Source organism: Bos grunniens, chromosome 8, assembly GCF_055505025.1.
Source record: "Bos grunniens cultivar Pamir isolate PY7600 chromosome 8, Bosgru_T2T1.0, whole genome shotgun sequence".
Classification (NCBI taxonomy): Eukaryota; Metazoa; Chordata; class Mammalia; order Artiodactyla; family Bovidae; genus Bos; species Bos grunniens.
In genome coordinates, this window is record NC_141172.1 from 24397654 (window position 1) to 24419696 (window position 22043).

Consider the following 22043-nt stretch of genomic DNA (forward strand, 5'->3'; position numbering starts at 1 on the left):
TTACTATCAGCTATATAAGACACAATTGATACCTCAGTCTGCTTCTAGTCTGGCAGATCGGTTCCTCTGTTTAGAATTCTCTGTTTAGATTCTCTGTTTAGAATCTTTTCGTGCTTAGTCACTCAGTTGTATCCGACTCTTTGTGATCACATGGACTATAGCCTGCCAGGCTCCTCTGTCTATAGGATTCTCCAGGCAAGAATACTGGAGTGGGTTGCCATGCCCGCCTCCAGGGAATCTTCCTAACTCAGGGATCGAACCCAGGTCTCCCGCACTGCAGGTGGATTCTTCACTGACTGAGCCACCAGGGAAGCCCTTAGAATCCCTTTATGGCTAATTAAGTAAGTGGGGAGAACAGTGAATAAGAGTAAGTCAGTCATCTGAACAGATATTAAATTTGGCTGTTCAAGGAAAGCTGGGAGACATAAGACTGAATACTTAATCAATTACAGTGGCCATCCAGAAAAAACATAGAGAAAAGTTCAGTTGACTAGTAAAGGCAGAAGACTGGATACCTTCAGAGTATCTGTTTTGTTTTATTTTGTTTCTTCATATCAGGCTCAGAAAGGTTCTAATTTCTATCTTGTACAAAATGTGCATGGTTCCTATTTTCAAATAAAAAGTTTATGCATTCAAATGGCTGATAGATTAGACTTCAGATTACACCACATCCTATTAACTGGAAGAGTTCCAGGCCTCTTTGTGCATGCTACCTAACATAATAGGAAAATTGTCTTCTCATTATGCATCACAATCCTCCCTTTCTGTTTTTGTCTCTCTCTCACATACACATACATGTTGTTGTGCAGTTGCTCAATTGTGTCCAACTCTTTGCAACCCCATGGACTGCAGCAAACCAGGCTTTCCTGTCCATCACCAACTCCTGGAGTTTACTCAAACTCACGTCCATTGAGACAGAGATGCCATCCAATCATCTCGACCTCTGTTGTCCCCTTCTCCTCCTGCCTTCAATCCTTCCCAGAATCAGGGTCTTTTCTGAGTTGGCTCTTTGCATCAAGTGGCCAAAGCACACTTACAATTTAAAAAGTGCATTCACATCAAATATGAGTTATTGGAACTGGTACAATGTATTTTGGGCTCCTAAGTTTTGTTCTTTTTTTTTTTGAGGTAGAGAGTGTTCTGTATCTTTAACTAAGAGACAATCCCCTAACAGGTGAGAGATGTTTAGAATCTTTTAAATATTCAATTGGATAAGTGGCTATCAATTGATTGCATATTCAAATCACCTGGGAGTTCAAGAAAAATTGCCATTTCTGGACCTGAACCCAGACCACCTGATGTGAATCTCCTGTGGCTAGGAGATAGAGGCTGCCCAGACATTTTTAGTTCTCAGTTCCTAGGGTGATTTGGTTGTAGGACAGGGATGCTGCTGCTGCTGCTGCTGCTGCTGCTAAGTCACTTCAGTCATGTCCGACTGTGTGACCCCATAGACGTCAGCCCATGAGGCTCTCCTGCCTCTGGGATTCTCCAGGCAAGAACACTGGAGTGGGTTGCCATTTCCTTCTCCAAGGCATGAAAGTGAAAAAGTGAAAGTGAAGTCACTCAGTCATGTCCGACTCTTAGCAACCCCATGGACTGCAGCCTACCAGGCTCCTCCATCCATGGGATTTTCCAGGCAAGAGTACTGGAGTGGGGTGCCATTGCCTTCTCCCAGGAGATGGATAGAACCCTGAATTATAATCCTCCTGATAAGCATTTACAAGTGAAATCACAGTTTGGATTTTTTCAACCAAACTTTATCCTTGTTCTGTTTTATATTCCCTGGTTTCAACAGACTCCAGACCTCCTCTTGTTCATTAAAAAGAAATCCTAGCTTTCCTTCTCAGCCCCTTTCTTTGAGATTACATGGGAGGACTCAAGTTACCAGGTAAAGCGGTCAGAGGCTTTGAATCAAGGAAAAGATAAAAGATCATTTTCTCAGAAAGAGATAGAAAACTTCAGCCTTGTAGGAAGGGAGTATTGATACCTTCTGATGTTTATTGGGCACTTGCTACATGTGTTAGGTATTGGCTAAGTAGGTTGCATGGGTCATTTGATTAAATTTCACAGTAATCCTTTGAGGTGATGCTATCGTTGGTCCTTGTTTCACAGACATGGAAACTGAGACACAAAATAATAGAAAGGTTGTACTGGTGGAGCCAGGATTTGAGTCCAAGCAGGCAATTGGCCTCAAGAGTTCCTGCTCTCAACACTACACCAGTGAGTTTCACACTCATGTTTACCAGAATCACCTGGAGAGCTAAAAATACATAGACAGAGGCTCAGGTCCACTGAAGTAGGAGTAGCCTGGGCCTTCTAAATTTTAACAAGTGCTCAGCTGATTCTGATATTGAGCAAAGATTAGCAGCCACTGCATTATACTAATACTATATTGCTTACAGATAAGAAAACTGAGGTACATTTAGATGAAGAAGAAAAGAGATCTTCAGTAAGAGGGCTTTGACCTTTTTACAGGATGGAAGTTAAGTTGAGTTCAGGGTACAAACTCTCAGTGTCTCAGACTAGCACGCAAAGACCGGAGCCATCTGCCTCGGAAGACTGCGAACAGGAAGGGGGTGGGGTCTGTAATTCTATTTCCGTAACTGAATCTCAAGCTTCGCTCCCATCAATGAGATACTGGAAAGACCCTGGTCCACTAAACCACTGATTCCAAAGACGCCACAGATTGAAGTCACACTATTTTATGTACCATTAAGAAGAAAAAGACAAACCCATTAAACTGTGACCTGCTATCAAAAATAAGACGCAAAGTTTCTGAAATCAGAAAAAAGTTGTGTTATCTTAGGGTTGATGAAATACGGTACAAGCGGTGAACTCTAATAAACTTGGTGCTGAAACCATGGAAGTCACTCAGCAAGTTGGGGAGGTTCCTGCTGACAGAGTCCAAATAACATAGTTCCAACAACAGGGAAAAGAGTCTGTGCTGCATATTTTAATGTAATTTGTTTGCTATAAGAATTGAGTCCACGTACACTAAAGTAGAGGAATTCAGACTACCATTTAGGTTTTAGTGCTCAGTTTTCTTATCTATAAAAGAGGTGGTAAGACATATCTGAGATGACATATAGAAACAAGTAGCAGAGTACCTGGCACATGGAAAAACAGTGAAAAATCACATTTCCGCCCTTTGCTAAGTAGGACAAGACTTCTGGGCTGTTTGCATTCAAGTTGGGGGAAGGAGGAAAGAACTTAAAAGTAGTAAATGTCGAAAATTAGAATTAAAGTCAGAAGGACCATATGATTTAAAACATAAATACCTGTTTGATGCTGTTCCAAAGCAAATCTACTTTATGAGGTGAGGCCAAGCTATAATCAATTGTGTACCAATGCTGAGTAAATTGGAGACTATTCCTAATTAGGAGAAGAAATGATATACCCACAGAATTCCAATGCCTGATGAAAAATCTGACGCCTTAGCAATTGTATTCATAAAGAAAAAATAGAAAGAATATAATTATGTGACATTTAACTCACACTTTCTTTAATGAAACTTGTGTGTTTTTTTTTCTTTTTTTTCAGTCATGTTACAAAATGATGAATTGATGAATTTCAGATATGGTTTGATTTTTTTTTTTCCTGAAGACTACAATTACTATTCCATCAGGGCAGTTAACTTAAATTTAGACCCTGAAAGTAACATCTTTTACTGGAGTTTCAGTTGCTTGCAAAGGGAACTACGCATGTGGAGCCTATTTTAGATCATGCGGAGCACTGCGAGAAAGGGGGAAGAGATATTTGCTGGCTTGCCGTGGGAAGATTCATGACTGTGACATGAATCTTAAGAGCTGAATGAGGCACCGTTCGGTGAGAAAATAGATAAATAACCACACACAGGACAACACTGCCATCTCGGATGACAATAATTACCCCGAAGTACAAAAATGACTCCCCATGATGACCTTTGTGTTACACAAGGGAGGATCATAAAGCTTTCCAAGAAGCGCAGGAGTGCTCCTCTGAAATAGCCTCTATGTGTTTGGAAAGGTTCACTGAGAGTGAACAAAGGGTTAAGTCACAGCAGTGTGGCAATCTCTTCAGAAAGGATGGACCTGAGTTCTCTTTCCTCAGAGAGTGACAGAGAATTCTTCAGGATTTAGAGAATGAGATGTTTGTTGCTCTGGAAGTCCTTTTATAATACAGGGAGGAAAAAAAAATCTTTGACTATAGGTCACAATTTTGAACAGGGAGGCCATGAATAAAATGATCTACTCCTTCACACATGCCTTCTGCATGTGGCCAGCATAGCTGTCTTTCTAAAACACAATCCTGGGACAAAGCTCCTGGGCATGGCATGCAAGTCCTTGCAGAAGCCAGCTATGTTTCAGCCACTGGGAGTCACTCACTGCTCCTTAGACTCAACTTCCTTTTTCCATCCAATGTGCCTCGGCCCACGCAGGTCCCTCTGCCTAATGCCCCTTTCTCTCTCTTGTCTACCTGCTGAACTTCTATTGATCTCCTAAGACTTTCTTTAGTAGCTTTTTTGTTTTTGTTTGTTTGGCTGTACCTTGTGGCATGTGGGATCTTAGTTCCCTGACCAGAGATTGGACCTGCAGCCCCTGCAATGCAAGCAGGGAGTCAGTGAAGCACAAGGGAAGTCCCATCCCACGACTCACTTTAAATGTCTTTTAAGTCACTCTCACTGATCCACTTCAAGTCAGAGTGATTTTCTGCCTAGCACACAGACTGGAGCACTGAAGACTATAAATGCCAGATCCCTGCGCCCATACCATCTTTTATCCTCCACTCAGCCTCAGTCTGTTATCCTTTTAAAACTTTGTTTAGCATCTGTGAGCTTCCTGTGTCTCATTCATCTCTGTGTTCCAAGGAAAGCATCTGGCTTAGAGCAGGTCAGTCTAATGAAGTTTTTCACTGGTATGAAAAATAAGGAGAGTGATAAGGGCCCTGGTTAGATTTCCATAGAACTAAATGTGTTTAGTTTCTCTTCTGCAATTATATACTTGGAACTTGGGGCTTATTCAAATAATCTTTCATTTCTTCCACTGATGATGACACAAAATAGTATTGTTAGGACAAGAGTGAACTGTCCTTGTGTTTGAAGCTGCACTCTGCCACTGATAGCTGAGTGACCTAAAGCAAGTTATTTAACCTCTCTGTGCCTCAGTTTCCTCATCTGCAAAATGGGAAAAGTAACTGTAGTGAATTCCTAATGTTGTTATGACAATCAGATAATTTAATATATGAAAAGTACATCTCACACTAAAGCAAGCATTCCCTGTAGTAGTAACTATTATTATTTAACTTACGAAATTTAGCTGCTAGAACTTTGTTTTATTAATGTCCTTACTTAATTCAAACATTAGAAACTTTATTTTCCATATTTCCTGCCTACTTGCAAACATAATTTTATTTCCTTTTGAAATTTTAATGGCCTATGACATCCAAAATCTGGAAATCAGCTCTTTAAATTATCTAGACCTCTAAAATGGACACAGAGGACTGGGTTTGAGTCCCAGCACTGTCAAATTGAAGTTACCAATTAGCAAACAACCAGGGGCAAGAAGGCTGCTCTTGGATTAAGGCAGGTTGGGGCTGGTCATAGGGACATGGCAGTTCAGTTCAGTTCAGTCATTTAGTGGTGTCCAACTCTTTGTGACCCCATAGACTGCAGCATGCCAGGCTTCCCTGTCAATCAACTCCCAGAGCTTACTCAACCTCATGTCCATCGAGTCAGTGATGCCATCCAACCATCTCATCCTCTGTCATCCCCTTCTCCTCCCGCCTTCAATCTTTCCCAGCATCAGGGTCTTATCAAATGACTCAGTTCTTCACATCAGGTGGCCAAAGTACTGGAGTTTCAGCTTCAGCATCAGTCCTTCCAATAAATATTCAGGACTGATTTCCTTTAGGATGGACTGGTTGGATCTCCTTGCAGTCCAAGGGACTCTCAAGAGTCTTTTCCAATATCACAGTTCAAAAGCATCAATTCTTTGGCACTCAGCTTTTCTTATAGTCCAACTCTCACATCCATACGTGACTACTGGAAAAACCATAGCTTTGACTAGATGGACCTTTGTTGGCAAAGTAATGTCTCTGCTGTCTAGGTTGGTCATAGTTTTTCTCCCAAAGAGCAAGCATCTTTTAATTTAATGACTGCTGTCACCTTCTGCAGTGATTTTGGAGCCCCCCAAAATGGTCTCTCACTATTTCCATTGTTTCCCCATCTATTTCCCATGAAGTGATGGGACCAGATGCCATGATCTTAGTTTTCTGAATGTTGAGCTTTAAGCCAACTTTTTCACTCTCCTCTTTCACTTTCATCAAGAGGTTCTTTAGTTCCTCCCTTTCTTCCATAAGGGTAGTGTCATCTGCATATCTGAGGTTATTGATATTTTTCCTGGCAATCTTGATTCCAGCTTGTGCTTCATCCAGTCCAGCATTTTGCATGATGTACTCTGCATATAAGTTAAATAAGCAGGGACAATATACAGCCTTGACATACTCCTTTCCCAATTTGGAGCCAGTCTGTTGTTCCATGTCCAGTTCTAACTGTTGCTTCTTGACCTGCATACAGCTTTTTCAGAAGGGAGGTCAGGTGGTCTAGTATTCCCATCTCTTTAAGAATTTTCCACAGTTTATTGTGATCCACACAGTCAAAGGCTTTGGCATAGTCAATAAAGCAGAAGTAGATATTTTTCTGGAACTCTCTTGCTTTTTCTATGATCCAGTGGATGTTGGCAATTTGATCTCTGGTTCCTCTGCCTTTTCTAAATCCAGCTTGAACATGTGGAGGTTCATGGTTCGTGTCCCATTGAAGCCTGGCTTGGAGGATTTTGAGCATTACTTTGCTAGCATGTGAGATGAGTGCAATTGTGCAGTAGTTGAACATTTTTTGGCATTGACTTTCTTTGGGATTGGAATGAAAACTGACCTTTTCCAGTCCTGTGGCCACTGCTGAGTTTTCCAAATTTGCTGGCATACTGAGTGCAACACTTTAACAGCATCATCTTTCAGGATTTGAAATAGAAATTCCAGCTCAACTGGAATTCCATCACCTCTACTAGCTTTGTTAGTAGTGATGCTTCCTAAGAGCCACTTGACTTCGCATTCCAGGATATCTGGGTCTAGATGAGTGATCACACCATTGTGGTTATCTGGGTCATGAAGATCTTTTTGTATAGTTCAGTGTATTCTTGCCACCTCTTCTTAATATCTTTTGCTTCTGTTAGGTCCATACCATTTCTGTCCTTTATTGTACCTATCTTTGCATGAAATGTTTCCTTGGTATCTGTAATTGTCTTGAAGAGATCTCTAGCCTTTCCCATTCTATTGTTTTCCTTTATTTCTCTGCATTGATCACTGAGGAAGGTTTTCTTATCTCTCCTTGCTATTCTTTGGAATTCTAGATTAAATTGGATATATCTTTCCCTTTCTCCTTTGCCTTTCACTTCTCTTCTTATCTCAACTATTTTTAAGCCCTCCTCAGACAGCCATTTTGGCTTTTTTCATTTCTTTTTCTTGAGATGGTCTTTATCTCTGCCTCCTGTACAATGTCATGAACCTCTGTCCATAGCTCTTCAGGCACTCTGTCTATCAGATCTAATCCCTTGAATCGTAAGAGATTTGATTTAGGTCATACCTGAATGGTCTAGTGGTTTTCCCTACTTTCTTCAATTTAAGTCTAAATTTGGCAATTAGGAGTTCATGATCTGAGTGACAGTCAGCTCCCGGTCTTTGCAGAGGTACTAGAAAATCAGAACCCCTAATAACAGAGAGCTGAGAACATGCTGGGTGGTCACCAGGTGATGCTCAAAGATTTCTAAAGGTCTTTCACACTAATGGTTTCTACAGAGCAAGCTAAGCCTTTTGAGGAAAGAAGTCTATTGTCATTAGTGTCTATATACTGTGATTGGCCTTTTATTCACTTGAATGATGGGCTGGTATAAAGGTTTTCCTCCTTAAGCATATTTCTAAGATGGAAAAGACAGGTGTTTATGGATCACATAAACAAAGACAAAGCCATATTTTTGGTTTCAGTATGACTGAAAAAGAGGATTGCAGCAAAAAAAAAAAAAAGGCGGGGGCAGAAGGCACAACTCAAGAAGTGACCTTAAATACACATTTTTAGAGTTTTAGAGTTTTTTTTTTTTAACACATTCTTCTTGGGATCACTATAAATAATGAATTGATGTGTCTATTTCTTTAGACAGAGACTTCCTTACATCTGCTGCTGCCTGCTGCCAAGTCGCTTCAGTTGTGTCCGACTCTGTGCGACCCCATGGACTGCAGCCTTCCAGGCTTCTCCATCCCTGGGATTCTCCAGGCAAGAACACTGGAGTGGGTTGCCATTTCCTTCTCCATTCCTTACACCAGCAATAGTTAAATACACAGTTTAAAGAAAATAATACCACGACAGCAACATAAAACCAATGGAATGTACTGGCCAATTAATTCCTGTCCTCCTTCCCAATCTCAAATCCTTTCTGATACTACATGTAAGTAAATGCATCTTTAGAACCATGTCTGTTTTGCTCAAGACAATATACCCTGTGCCCAGCACAGTCAGGCATACACAGCAGGCTCTCAACGAATATAGTATTGTGCACTGAGGGATGGGAAGGAAGCTAAAACTTCTTGGAGACCTTCTATGTGCAAGGTCCCCCAAGAAGTTATTTTCACATATACATCACCATTGTGTATTTCACATTCACATTGTTCATTAATATGAAAAAAAAAAGATAAGTGAATCTTATTGATATTGGGTTGGCCAAAAAGTTCATTTGGGTTTTCTGTGAGATGATATGGAAAAACCTGAATGAAATTTTTGGCCAACCCAGTATGTTGTACAACTAGGGCAAGAAATAAACTTCAGTCCCCTCTTCTCACCAGGTCACCCCAACATATATAAACCAATAATAATCCACTCAAAATTATTTTCCATCAGCTTCATGGCTTCTTCGGCTTCTATTGCACCTCACATCTACTGAGGTGGCATTTCAACACCTCAACTTCTCTACCCAGGCTGGCTCAGCTAACTCATATGAAGGTCATCTAGCGTCATATGGTATAATAGAGAACGACCTCTTTCTCAAGGTCATCTACCGTCATATGGTAGAAAGAGAGTGACCTCTTTCTCAAAGGAGTATGGACTCAAAGGAAAGAGATCCAGATTTCAGGCTCTGGATTCTACCTACTAGGTGTTCCTGGCAAATAAGTCTCCAATCTCTTTGCAAATATTTATATTTTAAATTTAATTCTGTGAAATCAAAGGGCTGGAATAGGTGATTAATTCATTTATTCAAACAGCAGACTTACACTGAACACCTTGTGTATGTCAAACTCTTTGTCTCACACTAGGGATATAAAGATATCCAAGACATAATAAAACCAAAGTCCTGCCTTCAAAGAGATCCCAGTCAACTGAGGTCAAATTTTATGCTACCTCAAAAATTCTTTTTAACTTGAAAACACAATAAATCTATGTCCTGGGAATCCAAATGTCAGTTAAATTCACTCTGTAACAGTAATTTCAAAGCATGTTTGTTATCTTAGACTGGGTACAAGCCCCAAAGTAAAAGTAAAAATATATGTGGTACCTAGTCTCAATGCCAAATGGTTATAATAACTAGAATGGAAAAAAAAAAAAAAAAAAGAAAACCAGACTATTTCTAAAAAAGCTTTCCTCTAAATCTCACTTCAGCACCTGAACAGTAGGAGTTCTTATTGTTTCCATTACCCTTTTTCACTTCTGGTTCTATCAATGAAGTACAATGTCTGAACAACACTCTGGTAGACTTCAAATGGCGGTGCAGGCTGAGAAATCAGACAACCTACCATACCTTACTTAAGGGAACAAAGTGAGGTATATTTATTTTATTGGACAGTTTGAATTTATTATAGGTTGCTCGTAATTTCCTGTCTCATTTCGTTAGCGCTCTTGGGATTTATGCCAGGATGTCTTAGGTTATCACACTCCTTCCCTCCTTCATTGCAACACTTATGCCAACAGACTGACTTGACTTAGAGAAAGTCCCCGGACAAAAATTGAAGGAGAAAATACCCAAAGGTTTAGTTGGAGAATGGCAGAAGCTTTGGGAAAAAATCTGAAAAAGCAATGAAGATGAAAATGGAAACTCTGTGAAAATTAATGTAGTGTAGAATTGGCGAACATACCACTGATGTCTTTAAACAAATAGAAGAAAGAACCCGCTTGTGAGGGTGCACCCAAATAATTCACAGGTGGTGAAACTATTAGAGCCCTGCAATTTCTTGCCTCAGAAGTGGAATAAATCTTCACAATTATAAATGGCATATGCTCACACGTGACTTCTCTGCTATTCCCCTTCTCTGAACTATCCACCGCCCCCCTTCTATGCACGAGGCCTTTGGATTTTGTTGTAATCACCTTTTTTTAATAGGAACTTTAGATAAAAATCTAGGGAGCTAGGGAGATGCAACCTACTGTACTAATTGTACTTACAGAAATATAATTCCAAATGGAATATGCTTATTTTTGCCTGGATTTTGGTTACTATAAAATAAGCACAATGGAGTGTAAACTACATAAGAATGAAGTCTGTCATCATGATGCCCCAGTGATAGTGGGCAGATGACAACTCTTTAGATATTGGTCACACTTAATTATTGATCATTTTCACAATGATAAAAATTTACTTTGAGAGAAGTTTTTTTCCCAGGGAATTTATCTTAACTGACACTATTATGTGTGTACTGCTACACAAGTACATATTCTGAACTACAGAAATTGGACAAAAATTTTTTATGTTTGAAGTCAAATACTGACTGATCATATTCATAAGATGATACATTGATAATCTGTGGGAAGCCATTCACATCTAAGATAATACATTGATAATCTGTGGGAAGTCATAATTCACATTTACCCGGATGAGGGGATTAAACAGCCAGTGTCTAAGTAGGGAGAGGAGTGCAAAATGAACCATCTTGAGGGGTAACTGAAAATCATTATATCCATAACAAAGCTTTTGCTTACAGAAGAGTTTAAAAAAACAAACAAACAAACAAACAAAAAAACCTCTGACAACAGAATGTCCAACACACTACCAAGCTCCTCATTACAAGGACTGCCTTAAACTATCTTCCATGGAAACTGGCTCTGTGTTGGGCATATAGCTGATGATAGATTAGATTTTCACATGAATGAAAGTAACCACCTGAAAGTTTTATATTACTTTGGAGATGACAAAAACACTTCATCCTATGGTCTTTTTTCCTCTCACGGTGTCCTGGAGAGTTAGGTGGGATGGACTCTTTCATGACACTTCGACACTTTCTAGAAAAATATATCAAAGTAGGTTGAGACTAGGTGTACTCAAGAAGCGTGTTTCACTTTATGTTACTGTGTGAAACGGTTGTGTGTGTGTGTGTGTGTGAGGCTGTTCCCCTTTCGGTCCTCGTCTACTCCTTTATTTCCTGACCTCTCTCTTTGGAGCTACATCAGTCGTGCCTCAGTCTTTGCCTTCGCCTTGCATCTGTGAGAGTCGGTGTTCTTCAGGTTGTGTGATCCTGTTCTGTTCCATGAGATTACAACTGTTTACCGCAGTCGTGCCTTCCCCTCACCCCTTATTTCTTACTGCTCAATTCGCTCCTGTTTGAAGAAGGACATGGAGGGCTTTCCTGGTGGTCCAGTGGTTGGAATCTACCTGCCAGTGAAAGGGACACAGGTTTGAGCTCTGGACTGGGAAGCTCCCACATGCTGTGGAGCAGCAAAGCCCAGGAGCCACAACTACTGAGCCCGTGTTCGAGAGCCTGTGTGCTGTACCTACTGAAGCCTGAGTGCCGCGACTACTGAGCCCCACCCTAGAGCTTGTGCTCCACACAAGAGAAGTCACCACAAGGAGAAGCCCACATACTGCAGCAAAAGTAACCCCCACTTGTCGCAACGAGAGAAAGCCTGCATGCAGCGAGAAAGATCCAATGCAGCCAAAAATAATTAAATTAAAGAAAAAAGACATGGACCCATTTTCCTATTTTACCACATACCCTCAAGTATTTTAGAGCACTCTAAGTACATAATAAGTCACAAACCACACACATTAAACCACTATCAGGGTGATACGGCATCTCCTTATTTTAATTTTCCCATATAAAAAAACTGGAAAGTGATATTAGTACTATTTGTAAGCATGCATGCCATCTAAATATAAAGCATATGGTATTTAAGAAGGTTATCAATATAACAAACAAGACATTCCCCCAAATCTCAGTGTTTAAAACAACAAAGGTTTATTGTTTGCTCAAGGTTAAATGAACATTCACAAATGCAGTTCTGTGAGAGTGGCACTGCAGGGCTCTGCCACATGCAGTCATTCAGGGATGAGGCCTTACATTTGGTGCCTTTACTGTTTTCTAGAGTCTTGAAGCTTTTGCTTGATTCTCTGCATCCAGCAGGTGTATAAAGAGAGTTCTTACTTATTTGGAGGATTACGTGGATGACATCAGGCTGAGAAGTGCCATGTATCACTTTGAATGACATTCCATTGACTAGAACTCAATCATGATAGAACAACTAATTACAGACAAAGCTGGGAAAGAAAGTTTATCTTTGTGCCCAGCAGTAAAAAGAAATGAATTTTGGTGATTCCATAATATTATCTCTGCTGCTGCTAAGTCGCTTCAGTCATGGCCGACTCTGTGCGATCCCATAGATGGCAGCCCACCAGGCTCCCCCATCCCTGGGATTCTCCAGGCAAGAACACTGGAGTGGGTTGCCATTTCCTTCTCCAATGCATGAAAGTGAAAAGTGAAAGTGAAGTCGCTCAGTCGTGTCTGACTCTTAGCGACCCCATGGACTGCAGCCTACCAGGCTCCTCTGTCCATGGGATTTTCCAGGCAAGAGTACTGGAGTGGGGTGCCATTGCCTTCTCCATTATCTCTCCTACAATGAGCAACTATAACTACCTTCTGGTTTTATAAAACTGTGGCTAATGTGTCATTTTTTCCCTTGAGAACTAAATGGATTACAAAAAGATATGAAAGGTGCAAATTTCACTTTAACAACACTAAAAAGGACTGTCATTCAATTGCTTTTCATTGGGTGAAGAGAAAGAAAGCAAAATATTTAACTTCTCTTTTGAATGTATTAGGTTTATTGATTTGGTCTTACTAAAACCAGTATTGATGAAATTCCTCCCATGTGAAATGGACATTCACATGTTCCCCTTGCTACTTGTACTGTATGCTTTTCTCATATTTTCTTACCAAATTATTCTTATTCATCCATTTACTCACTCATTCAACAACATTTACTGAGACCAGGTATTCTGACAAAGGTAGGAGGAACAAGTCACTTCTGCTGTCATACACAACTTTGTTGATGAAGATGGAAACATAAGTACAATATAAGAAGTCAATGACAGAAATAAATACAAGGAAGCACAAGACTAGAAGAAATTACATTTTAAAATACTGTTGAGAATACAGTGAGTTACGTATGCCTCTGACAAACAATTACTAAATGCTGACTATACATGGATGGAATTTAGGGTGGGGTAGTCAAACAAAAAATATAGAGGCTGGGATGAATCGAGAGAGTAGCATTGACATATATACACCACCCTGTATACAATAGATAGCAAATGGGAAGCTGCTATAAAGCGCAGGAAGCTCAACTCGCCTTTCTCTAAAGCAATGGGATGAGGGGGTGTGGGAGGGAGGCTCAAGGGGGAGAGGATACACACACACACACACACATACACACACACATATACACACACATACTTATGGCTGATTCGCATTGTTGTACAGCAGAAATCAACACAATATTATAAATAAATCATCCTCCAATTAAAAAAAAAATACTCGAGAGAAACATTGGAATCTTCAACTTTAAAAAAGAAATTATGGCTTTTCTTCAAATGAAGATTACAGGGGTTTCTGAGATAAGATATATCTCTATGACTGGAAGAGAGACTCTTAACAAGTATAGGAAAATATTCTAATTGATTTATAAATACTGAGCTTCTGGAAATACAACAAACAAAAAGCCAGAGGTCACTGTTGGCTGCAGACTACTTCCACTGAGACATCTTCTTGACATGGCCAGAAGACTGCTCAACATGCTGGGTGCTCCCAGTTAGCTATTCGATGTAGTTTTTCATCTTGAAGTCTGGGAATTGGGGAGATTTAGTCATTTATTTTTGAACTCATGGAAAGAAGGGGTTGATAGCAACAGCTTACCCAGTTAACAGGCAGGCTCCCCACACAGCTGTGCTGGCCTATTTCAATTAGATCCTTTCGGACTGACATCACCTCTGCTATGCCTAAGCATAGTCCTAAGCTGCTCATGAGCTTGTCCTGCCAATCAAGCCAAAATTCAACCACATGGTATGGCTTTTATGATGCTGACAGAAGATGAACTTGTCTCACTCTGGTGAAAACACAAAGTTTGAAGCCAGCTCTCCAGATGAAGAAAATCAGTACAAACAGCAAGACTCTCAAACTGGAGTTAGACACATTTTCCTGTGATTATCTCAACATGCTTCACCAGTAGGTTATACTCAAGGAATGCTCTCACTCAAGAAAATGCTATGGTCCTCTAGCTATGAAGAGGTTACTTCCGAGTCACTCTACTCAGGAGACCGCAAGAAACAATAGAACGTGCACAATGAGAGAAGGGCAGAAAGAAACTTATTGCCAGTGAGACTTGGAACCTGAAATAGACAAAATAAAAGCAGAGCTGTCAGTTCACCAAAGAAACTGGACAACATATATGAAGTTAGGAAACCCTGAATATATTGAGAATCAGGGAGAACTGTATGAGTCTCTCTGTATTCTTTGCTCTCTGAATTTAGTTCATAAACAGTTATGATGCCTGTACTATCCAAGATATTCTAGTAGGTATTGTAGGAGATGCAGAAATTCACAGGACACTGTATTTTTTTCTGAAAGAGTTTAAAATTATATTTTGATTAAGCCATAATAAAGGGGAGAACCAAAATAGCAGACCATGTCTCATGCAAACATAAATCCTGTGCAAAATGTGCCAACAAAACGGGCTTAAAAATGAATAGCAAGAACAGGGGTTATCTACACTTCACTGATTAAAACTACATATACCCTGATTTTAATTTTGTTTTAAAGATATAAGAATGAACTCTGTACACTCCTAAGCTTGAGTAATTGCCTCTCCCATGGTCTAGAGATTCACTTTCCATTTTACCCACACATATATGTAAAGAAGAATCAACATATAGGTAAAGAGTATTCAACGTTCTGATGAATGCACAAATACATTTATTTATTCATTCTCTCTCTTTCAAAAGTCTTTAAAATATCTGCAGTCTTTCAAGGAAAACCTTGCCTGGAGTAAAATGATTCTTTTTTAGTTCACTAGTGACTACTATTGGACACACTTCCCTCAACTTATATGAAACTCTAGAACTGGTTCACATGAAAATAATAATGGAGACTGGAAAGTGGCTCTGAAACAGATTGAAATGCTAAAACAGGAGAAAACAAAAATGAAGCTGACTATGTCTAGATAAGAAATAGCTCAAAAACATGAAGTAAATAATGTTTAAAGAAACACCTCGTTACATTCTCCAGGTTACTTGAAATATCCTTGAGTTTGATGTAAGGACAATGTAGGCATCAGAGTAAGTAATAGATGTAAATAGTTATAGAAAGGTGCTTGTGCATGCATGCACACACACATACACACTATTGGAGCAGGCCACAGTCTGCTATAAATAAGGGACTTAACATTCATTCCACAAGCTAATGGTGCTATCACCATCCAAGATAGATCCACTTAGATAATACTGGAGGAGAGTGCCAGACCGACCGAAGGGAATGGGCTATTGTGTTTGACTAGTTTCCATGTATAAATTAGTACAGAGAAAAAAAAGAAATTCAACAGAAAAACACATGTACTTTATTATAATTCTGAGTGTTACCCTTGCAACTCCCACAATAGCAGGCGAAACAGCTTAAAACCACTTAAAAGAAACAAAAAGCAAATGCAAATTTGATTAAATGCCTTTCTGACAAGAAGAGATTTGACTTCAAGTCTGGATGGACACATATGTCAATGGCCGGTCATGGTTTTCCCCCACATTCCTTTTGAACTAAACAATTGGGACAAAGGAGGGAGCAGGGAAAAGGGGAGCAGGGTGGGGAGATGGGGAACATGGGGTTTTGTGGCTTAATTTAACCTGACTGTCAGAATAAAATGCCTTGCCCAGTACTACTGTCCTACTGTGTGCATAGTACAATAGCAGTTTATGATGTCTGAGCTTTGCATGCAAAGTGAGTGGTAACCAAAGATAGATATAAAAGACACAGGGACTTCATTGTGTTTTGAAGTAGAAACTGGGCTTTGCCACTAAACAGACTATTTTCCATTAAGTAAAAAGCGAGCTTTAAAAATTGCTTAAATTAATTCTAAGATTAGACAGACTCTTAAAACGTATCAAACAGTTATAAGAAAAATAAGCCACCCAGTTCCATTTCTAGATCCTGACTGAAGGTTGAGCTGAAAATGTCACACTTCCGGTTCAACTCCTGATCACATTTCAGGTCACTTTCTCTTGGGCCAGTAGCTTACTTTTGCCTCCAAAGCTACATGGGACAGTGAACGAGCAAGTGTGACAAGTGCTCATAATGTTGCACACATCTTTAGTGGCCAAGATGAAGCAAAAAGCCTATATACCTCCATTAAAGACTAGAGACCAACCTATGTCTTTGCTTCCATCACTATTAAACATTTTGTGACCATAGTACAAACCAAACAAGTCATTTTCTCTCCATTATTTCCCCTTTGAGTTCAAATATAAGCTTGCTTCCTTATCTGCAGAATGGGTTTAACAATGCCTTATTTGCAAGATTATTGTGAGAATTCACTGTAATGCTTTTCAAACAACTGACCTTGTGTTTGACACATTCAGACACACAATATATGGCAGGTACTACTAACACTGTTACTCTATACAGGGATATATCTTGGCACTCACCAGACAGTTCTTTCTTTTCTGGCCTAACTTTCAGAATCCCAATTGATTTAAATATAGGCATAAAACAAGCCTGGGTTTTATTTCCTTTTATCCTCACAGTATAATTATTGTAATTTAAACCAAAGATGTTGTATGTTGCAAATCTGAAATAAGCAAATGCTCCTGTTTATCCACGTAAGTGTCATTATACGCTCAAACACATATATGAATATTAAAAATATCAAAGAGAAATATACTGCACTTACCAAGTGGGCAGTGAAAACAATCTATCCTGAATAGGCAAGTTTTTCCAAAGGATAATGAGATCATACCTCTATACGAAGATATCAAAAAAGTACTGTGTACTGGTAATTTTGCTTCATGATGTAATTAAATGGGAAAATAACCCATGCTTTCAAAAATTCACAAAGAAGGAAAGACGAGGCAAACTAATGGTGTGTATATAAGTAACACGTCCCATATGGAAAAAATGAGACACCTTTCATAAATTGCTTGCCCCACTAGTCATAAAGCACACCTAAACATTCTGCTTTTTATATTCCTCAGAACAGCCCCAAACTTACAGTCCATTCATGCTTAAAATTCAGTTTGCCTTTACATTTCTATGAGCACTTGAAAATATATTTCTGTATTTACAGCTTTTGCAACGTAGCATTATGACTTCTTGGCTATAATGATGCAAATAAGAAGTGGGAATGTTAACATATTTAATCACTGTCTGATGAGCTGATGAGCCTTCCTGGAGTTTTAAAATTTATGCTAAATAGCTTGCTTCCCTCCTTCAAAATTACAGTGCAGATCAAATTTTTCAGAGTCTAATCAGAACAAACATTCCTTCATCTTTGATGAATCAATGTGACCTATACATGTGGTGTGTTACAATTTCCCCCTTTTCCCTTCTTGCCTGGTTACCTTCTGAGGAAGGGCTGGCTCTCCAGAAATGTGACAGGGAGAGCTACAATCACGTTTGTTTGGATTCGGTGTGTGCAAATTTTGGAATCAAACCTTCAGATGAGGTTTACAAAGCTGCCTGCCCAGAACACTCTGGTTTAAAAAAATGTGCATTGCTATTAATATTTTGAGTGTAGATTTTTTTTGGACAGTAAAGGTTCATTTTCTGCCCATAAAACCAAGTATGAGTCACAACGGAACATTTACTTCTAGTCAAAAATGCAGTGTGTGCTGACGTTCCAGAGCAGAGCATCTTATCACTGTGACTATGGAAAGCAGCCGAAACTAAAGTCAGCATTTTCTTCTTCAAAAGAAGATCTGAGATCAAAAACCATAACCCTCAATTCATAAATACTAGCATTAACTTGTATCCATAGATGACTTGCCATAATTATGAACTATAATCTGGGTTGGCCACAGAGGGGCTTTCCTTCCCTCTTTTACCTGGTTCCTTAGCACATGTGCACAGAGGAAGGAGGACTCATAACAGGCAGTGGAGGAAAGCCCCTCACAGCCCATCCTTCAGAAAAATTACAGGAACACCACAGTGAATGAGTTGGATTTCAGGACGTCTGTTACCTAAATTCCAAGCATGCACACCACCATTTATACAGCCCTCAGCACACAAACTCCATGCAGTAGATCCCAAAGTTTAAGTCTCAGTATCCTATATACCTCTAGCTATTCCCACACAGTCTTGTAGACTTTTGTTTGGGAAAGTTGGGGTTAGCTTTCTGCAAAAAGTTTTCATTTTTTTAAAGCCATGTAAATTACTTTACCTGGCATTTGAAGAGAAAGATACAGTCACACACACTCACACACGTCCACATCACCCCAACAGCACCCAGACTAAATGGCCACTAAGGATGTATTGAAACGAAAAGGCATTTACCAGGAGCAGGAAAGCCAGCAAGAGGAACGGTGTGCCAGGAGTTGCCCGACGGCAGCATTCCATGCTTGGATTCTTGCCGGAATCCGAATCGGACACTGAATAAGCTGCAAAGTGCTCCTCTGCTTGCTGTCACATCCAGGACTGGTGCTTACACTCCAGCCCTGCCTATCAGCTTCCATCAGACCCGCTCATATTTCCTGACCAAGGGGTGGGTGGGTGGGTGGATGGGTGGGGGGTAAGCTGAATGGAATCTCTCTCGGAGCAGGCAGCCAGCCAATCAGGCTCCTGCTAATCAGACATGCTGAATAACAAAGCCGAGGGGACAGAGAAAGTGTAACAGTGCGAGCGAGAAGGTGGAGGGGGGGGGTGGGGGGGTGCCCGCCGGGGACGGGGGAAAGGGCGAAAAAGAAAGGAGCTCGGAGGAGCCCGCGGCAGAGCCAGGAGAGAAATGCAAAAGATGCGGACTTGCGAAAGATGAAGCAGAGCCCGGTGCTCTTAACTAACTTGGTTAGTTTGTGAGATACTGTGAGATACGTTTGTTTCTATTTGCTATTTGCCTGTGAGGGTGCCTGTGCTTTGTAAAGTACAGTAGCTCCCTGTGACTCTGTATTGTTCCATTCAGGAGAGAAACTTAATCCCTGTCAATATATAACATATGCCATAAAGGGAAAGAACCACAGACAAAAACTGACTTAATGTGCCCCTTAAACGTGTTCTGTACAACTGCTTTATGCCTCTTCCATAAAGTTCCTCTTTATTTCCCTCCTTGACTTAGACTGTATAAAATTTGGAAAGGTCCTTACTAAGCCTAAACAGAGGCATGTTACTTTGTGTAGTCATGACTTGATGTGAAGAAGATGAAGAAGGAAAAAAAAAATCAGCAGGTTACTTCTTTGTAAAGTGACAATTTAAAATAGCCCAGGTTTACTAAGCTCAAGGCACAAGTGGCAATTTAGATTCCCTGTTTAAGAAGAAGCCCTTAACAAAGACTCTGACATGTGTGGAGCTGAAATTCGGGTTGAGAAACAGCCTGGTTTTGACACTGTGCCAACTCTCGACTATCTGCTTTAGCAGGGGAAGAGAAAGAAAGGGTGAATTAAATCCTCAATTAATCCCAAAACCTTTTAAGCAACAGTTTCAGCCTTTTCCTTATCCATGTCCTTTATCGGAGCCACTATAATATAGCAGAGAGGGCTGAAGGGAGTTTCACCTCCTCTTCCTTCTACTGTTCTAAGAGTGTTGGGCGAGGAGGTGACCTTTCCTGTCCACTGAAGCCCTGGAGGCAGTACTGATGACTGCTGACATGATGACAGGGGCAGGCCAGCAACAGCAAAGAGACGGTCAGGAAGTTTCTGGTCTGGTGAAACCAACAAGAAGCAAGATTGAATTCTAATCGAGGGGGATTTTATTACAGTTTTAGAAAAGTGTCAGATGTCAAACAAGGACTCCTTTCACCTTATCTGTTAAGGAAATCATTGAATTTTTGAAAGAATGAAATAGCAAACTTGACCTTACATTTCCATAGGTGTGTCACCAGGAAGATCTTCCAGTGTAGATCTCCTGATAGCCCTGATAGAAATACAGGTGCTGGAGGAAGAAGACTTTTAGCATTGATGTTCTTTCCTTTCATTAGTAAAAAAAAAATACTGACAAGAGGCATCAAACACACAAATATGGAAAATCTGATCAAGCTGTAATAGGCATGTGATTACAGGCAGGTCTTCTTCTATACATACCTGTAGTGTTGCTTTTCACAAAGGTGGAAAAAAGCAGGTTATTCAACTTCAGATTACTTATTTCATATGGAATATCAATGAAAGACAGAAGAGCTTTAAAAAATCCCATTGTCAACCTATTAGGAAAGTCAGGGCATACAAGGATCCATCACTTAGGAAAATGGATAGTATGAGTCCACAACAAAGAGGTCTATTCTTGAAGTATGCTTTTCCCATTCAGAAAGATTAGTTTTACAAATCTCTCAAAAACTAGCTAATGCTCAAAAGCTAAAGAGTATTCACAAGGAGATGTAAAAATGCTTGACTGGCATTATCTGAAATCCTCATCATATTAAAGATGGCTTGATTGAAATAAACATTCACTCATAGAGCTGTGTGATATATCTCTCCTTTATGCATTGGAGCTTTCTGCTATAGGTGTTTTTTTCTATCAGTGTCACGCCTTAAAGAAATGTAGCTCATTCTAAAAAATGGAATATTCTATCTAATACCACTTCCTCCCTTTCTACACATAAACATCACTCATCACGAAGACTGAAAGGGAAGAACAGGTGGTGGGAAAAGGAAGAGTAGCAAGAACGATTATGATAAAATACCATTTGTAGAAGAACCGATTTAAAAAATTGCCATGGTCAATGGATAGTCAGTAGCCACTTGTGTGCTAGTCTAGATTCCTTTGTGCTTTAGACGTAAATGCTGGTTAGATATTTTGAGTCAGAGATTTCTGCCTCAGAGTTTTGATGAACATGTCTATGTCCAGCAAGATGGTCACAATGAAGTTACTGAATAGTATGATTATTTTTAATTTAAGCCCTCAGTCATGTGTTGAAATCCCTGAGGATGCCTGCCACAGAGTATCATGATTCTTGTCCCTTTGTGAGTACATTTCCTTTCCCACTGTGGCTGCTCAGAGAAAATAGGAAAAGCAAACATACAGTCAAGAATTATACCCTGCAGGACAAACAACCAGCTAACTATAATTTCAGAAAAAGAACAAAATCAAGTTGGGTTAGGATACTTAGGTTTGGGGGATGAAGTCATTCTGATAATTAATAAAGTTTATGTGCTATCTTCAAAGTTCAAAAAAAATGATTTTATACTGAAAATCTCATTTGACTTTTATTATAAATTTATTTATTTTAGTTGGAGGCTAATTACTTTACAATATTATATTGGTTTTGCTATACATTGACATGAATCCGCCACAGGTGTACATGTGTTCCCCATCCTGAACCCCCTTCCCACCTCCCTCCCCATACCATCCCTCTGGGTCATCCCAGTGCACCAGCCCTGAGCATCCTGTATCATGCATTGAACCTGGACTGGTGATTCATTTCACATGTGATAATATACATGTTTCAATGCCATTCTCCCAAATCATCCCACCCTCACCCTCTCCCACAGAGTCCAAAGGATTGTTCTATACATCTGTGTCTCTTTTGCTGTCTCACATACAGGGTTATCGTTACCATCTTTCTAAATTCCATATGT

The 22043-nt window shown here is 39.9% G+C and overlaps 1 protein-coding gene across 12 annotated transcripts in view; it reads right to left on the reverse strand.

Annotated features, from left to right (window-relative positions):
* Positions 1 to 22043, reverse strand: part of ADAMTSL1 (ADAMTS like 1) — a 1112438-nt gene that overhangs the window by 476333 nt on the left and 614062 nt on the right. The window contains exon 1 of one of the 12 annotated variants that reach the window (XM_086414962.1): positions 18817 to 19287. The exons of 10 other annotated variants lie outside the window; for them this stretch is intronic. In XM_086414962.1, the coding sequence (XP_086271088.1) occupies positions 18817 to 18879 (63 nt within the window). In that variant the 5' untranslated portion in view covers positions 18880 to 19287. Of the gene's footprint in view, positions 1 to 18816; positions 19288 to 22043 lie in introns of those variants that run through there. One more of the 12 variants, XM_086414963.1, reaches the window with a different exon arrangement.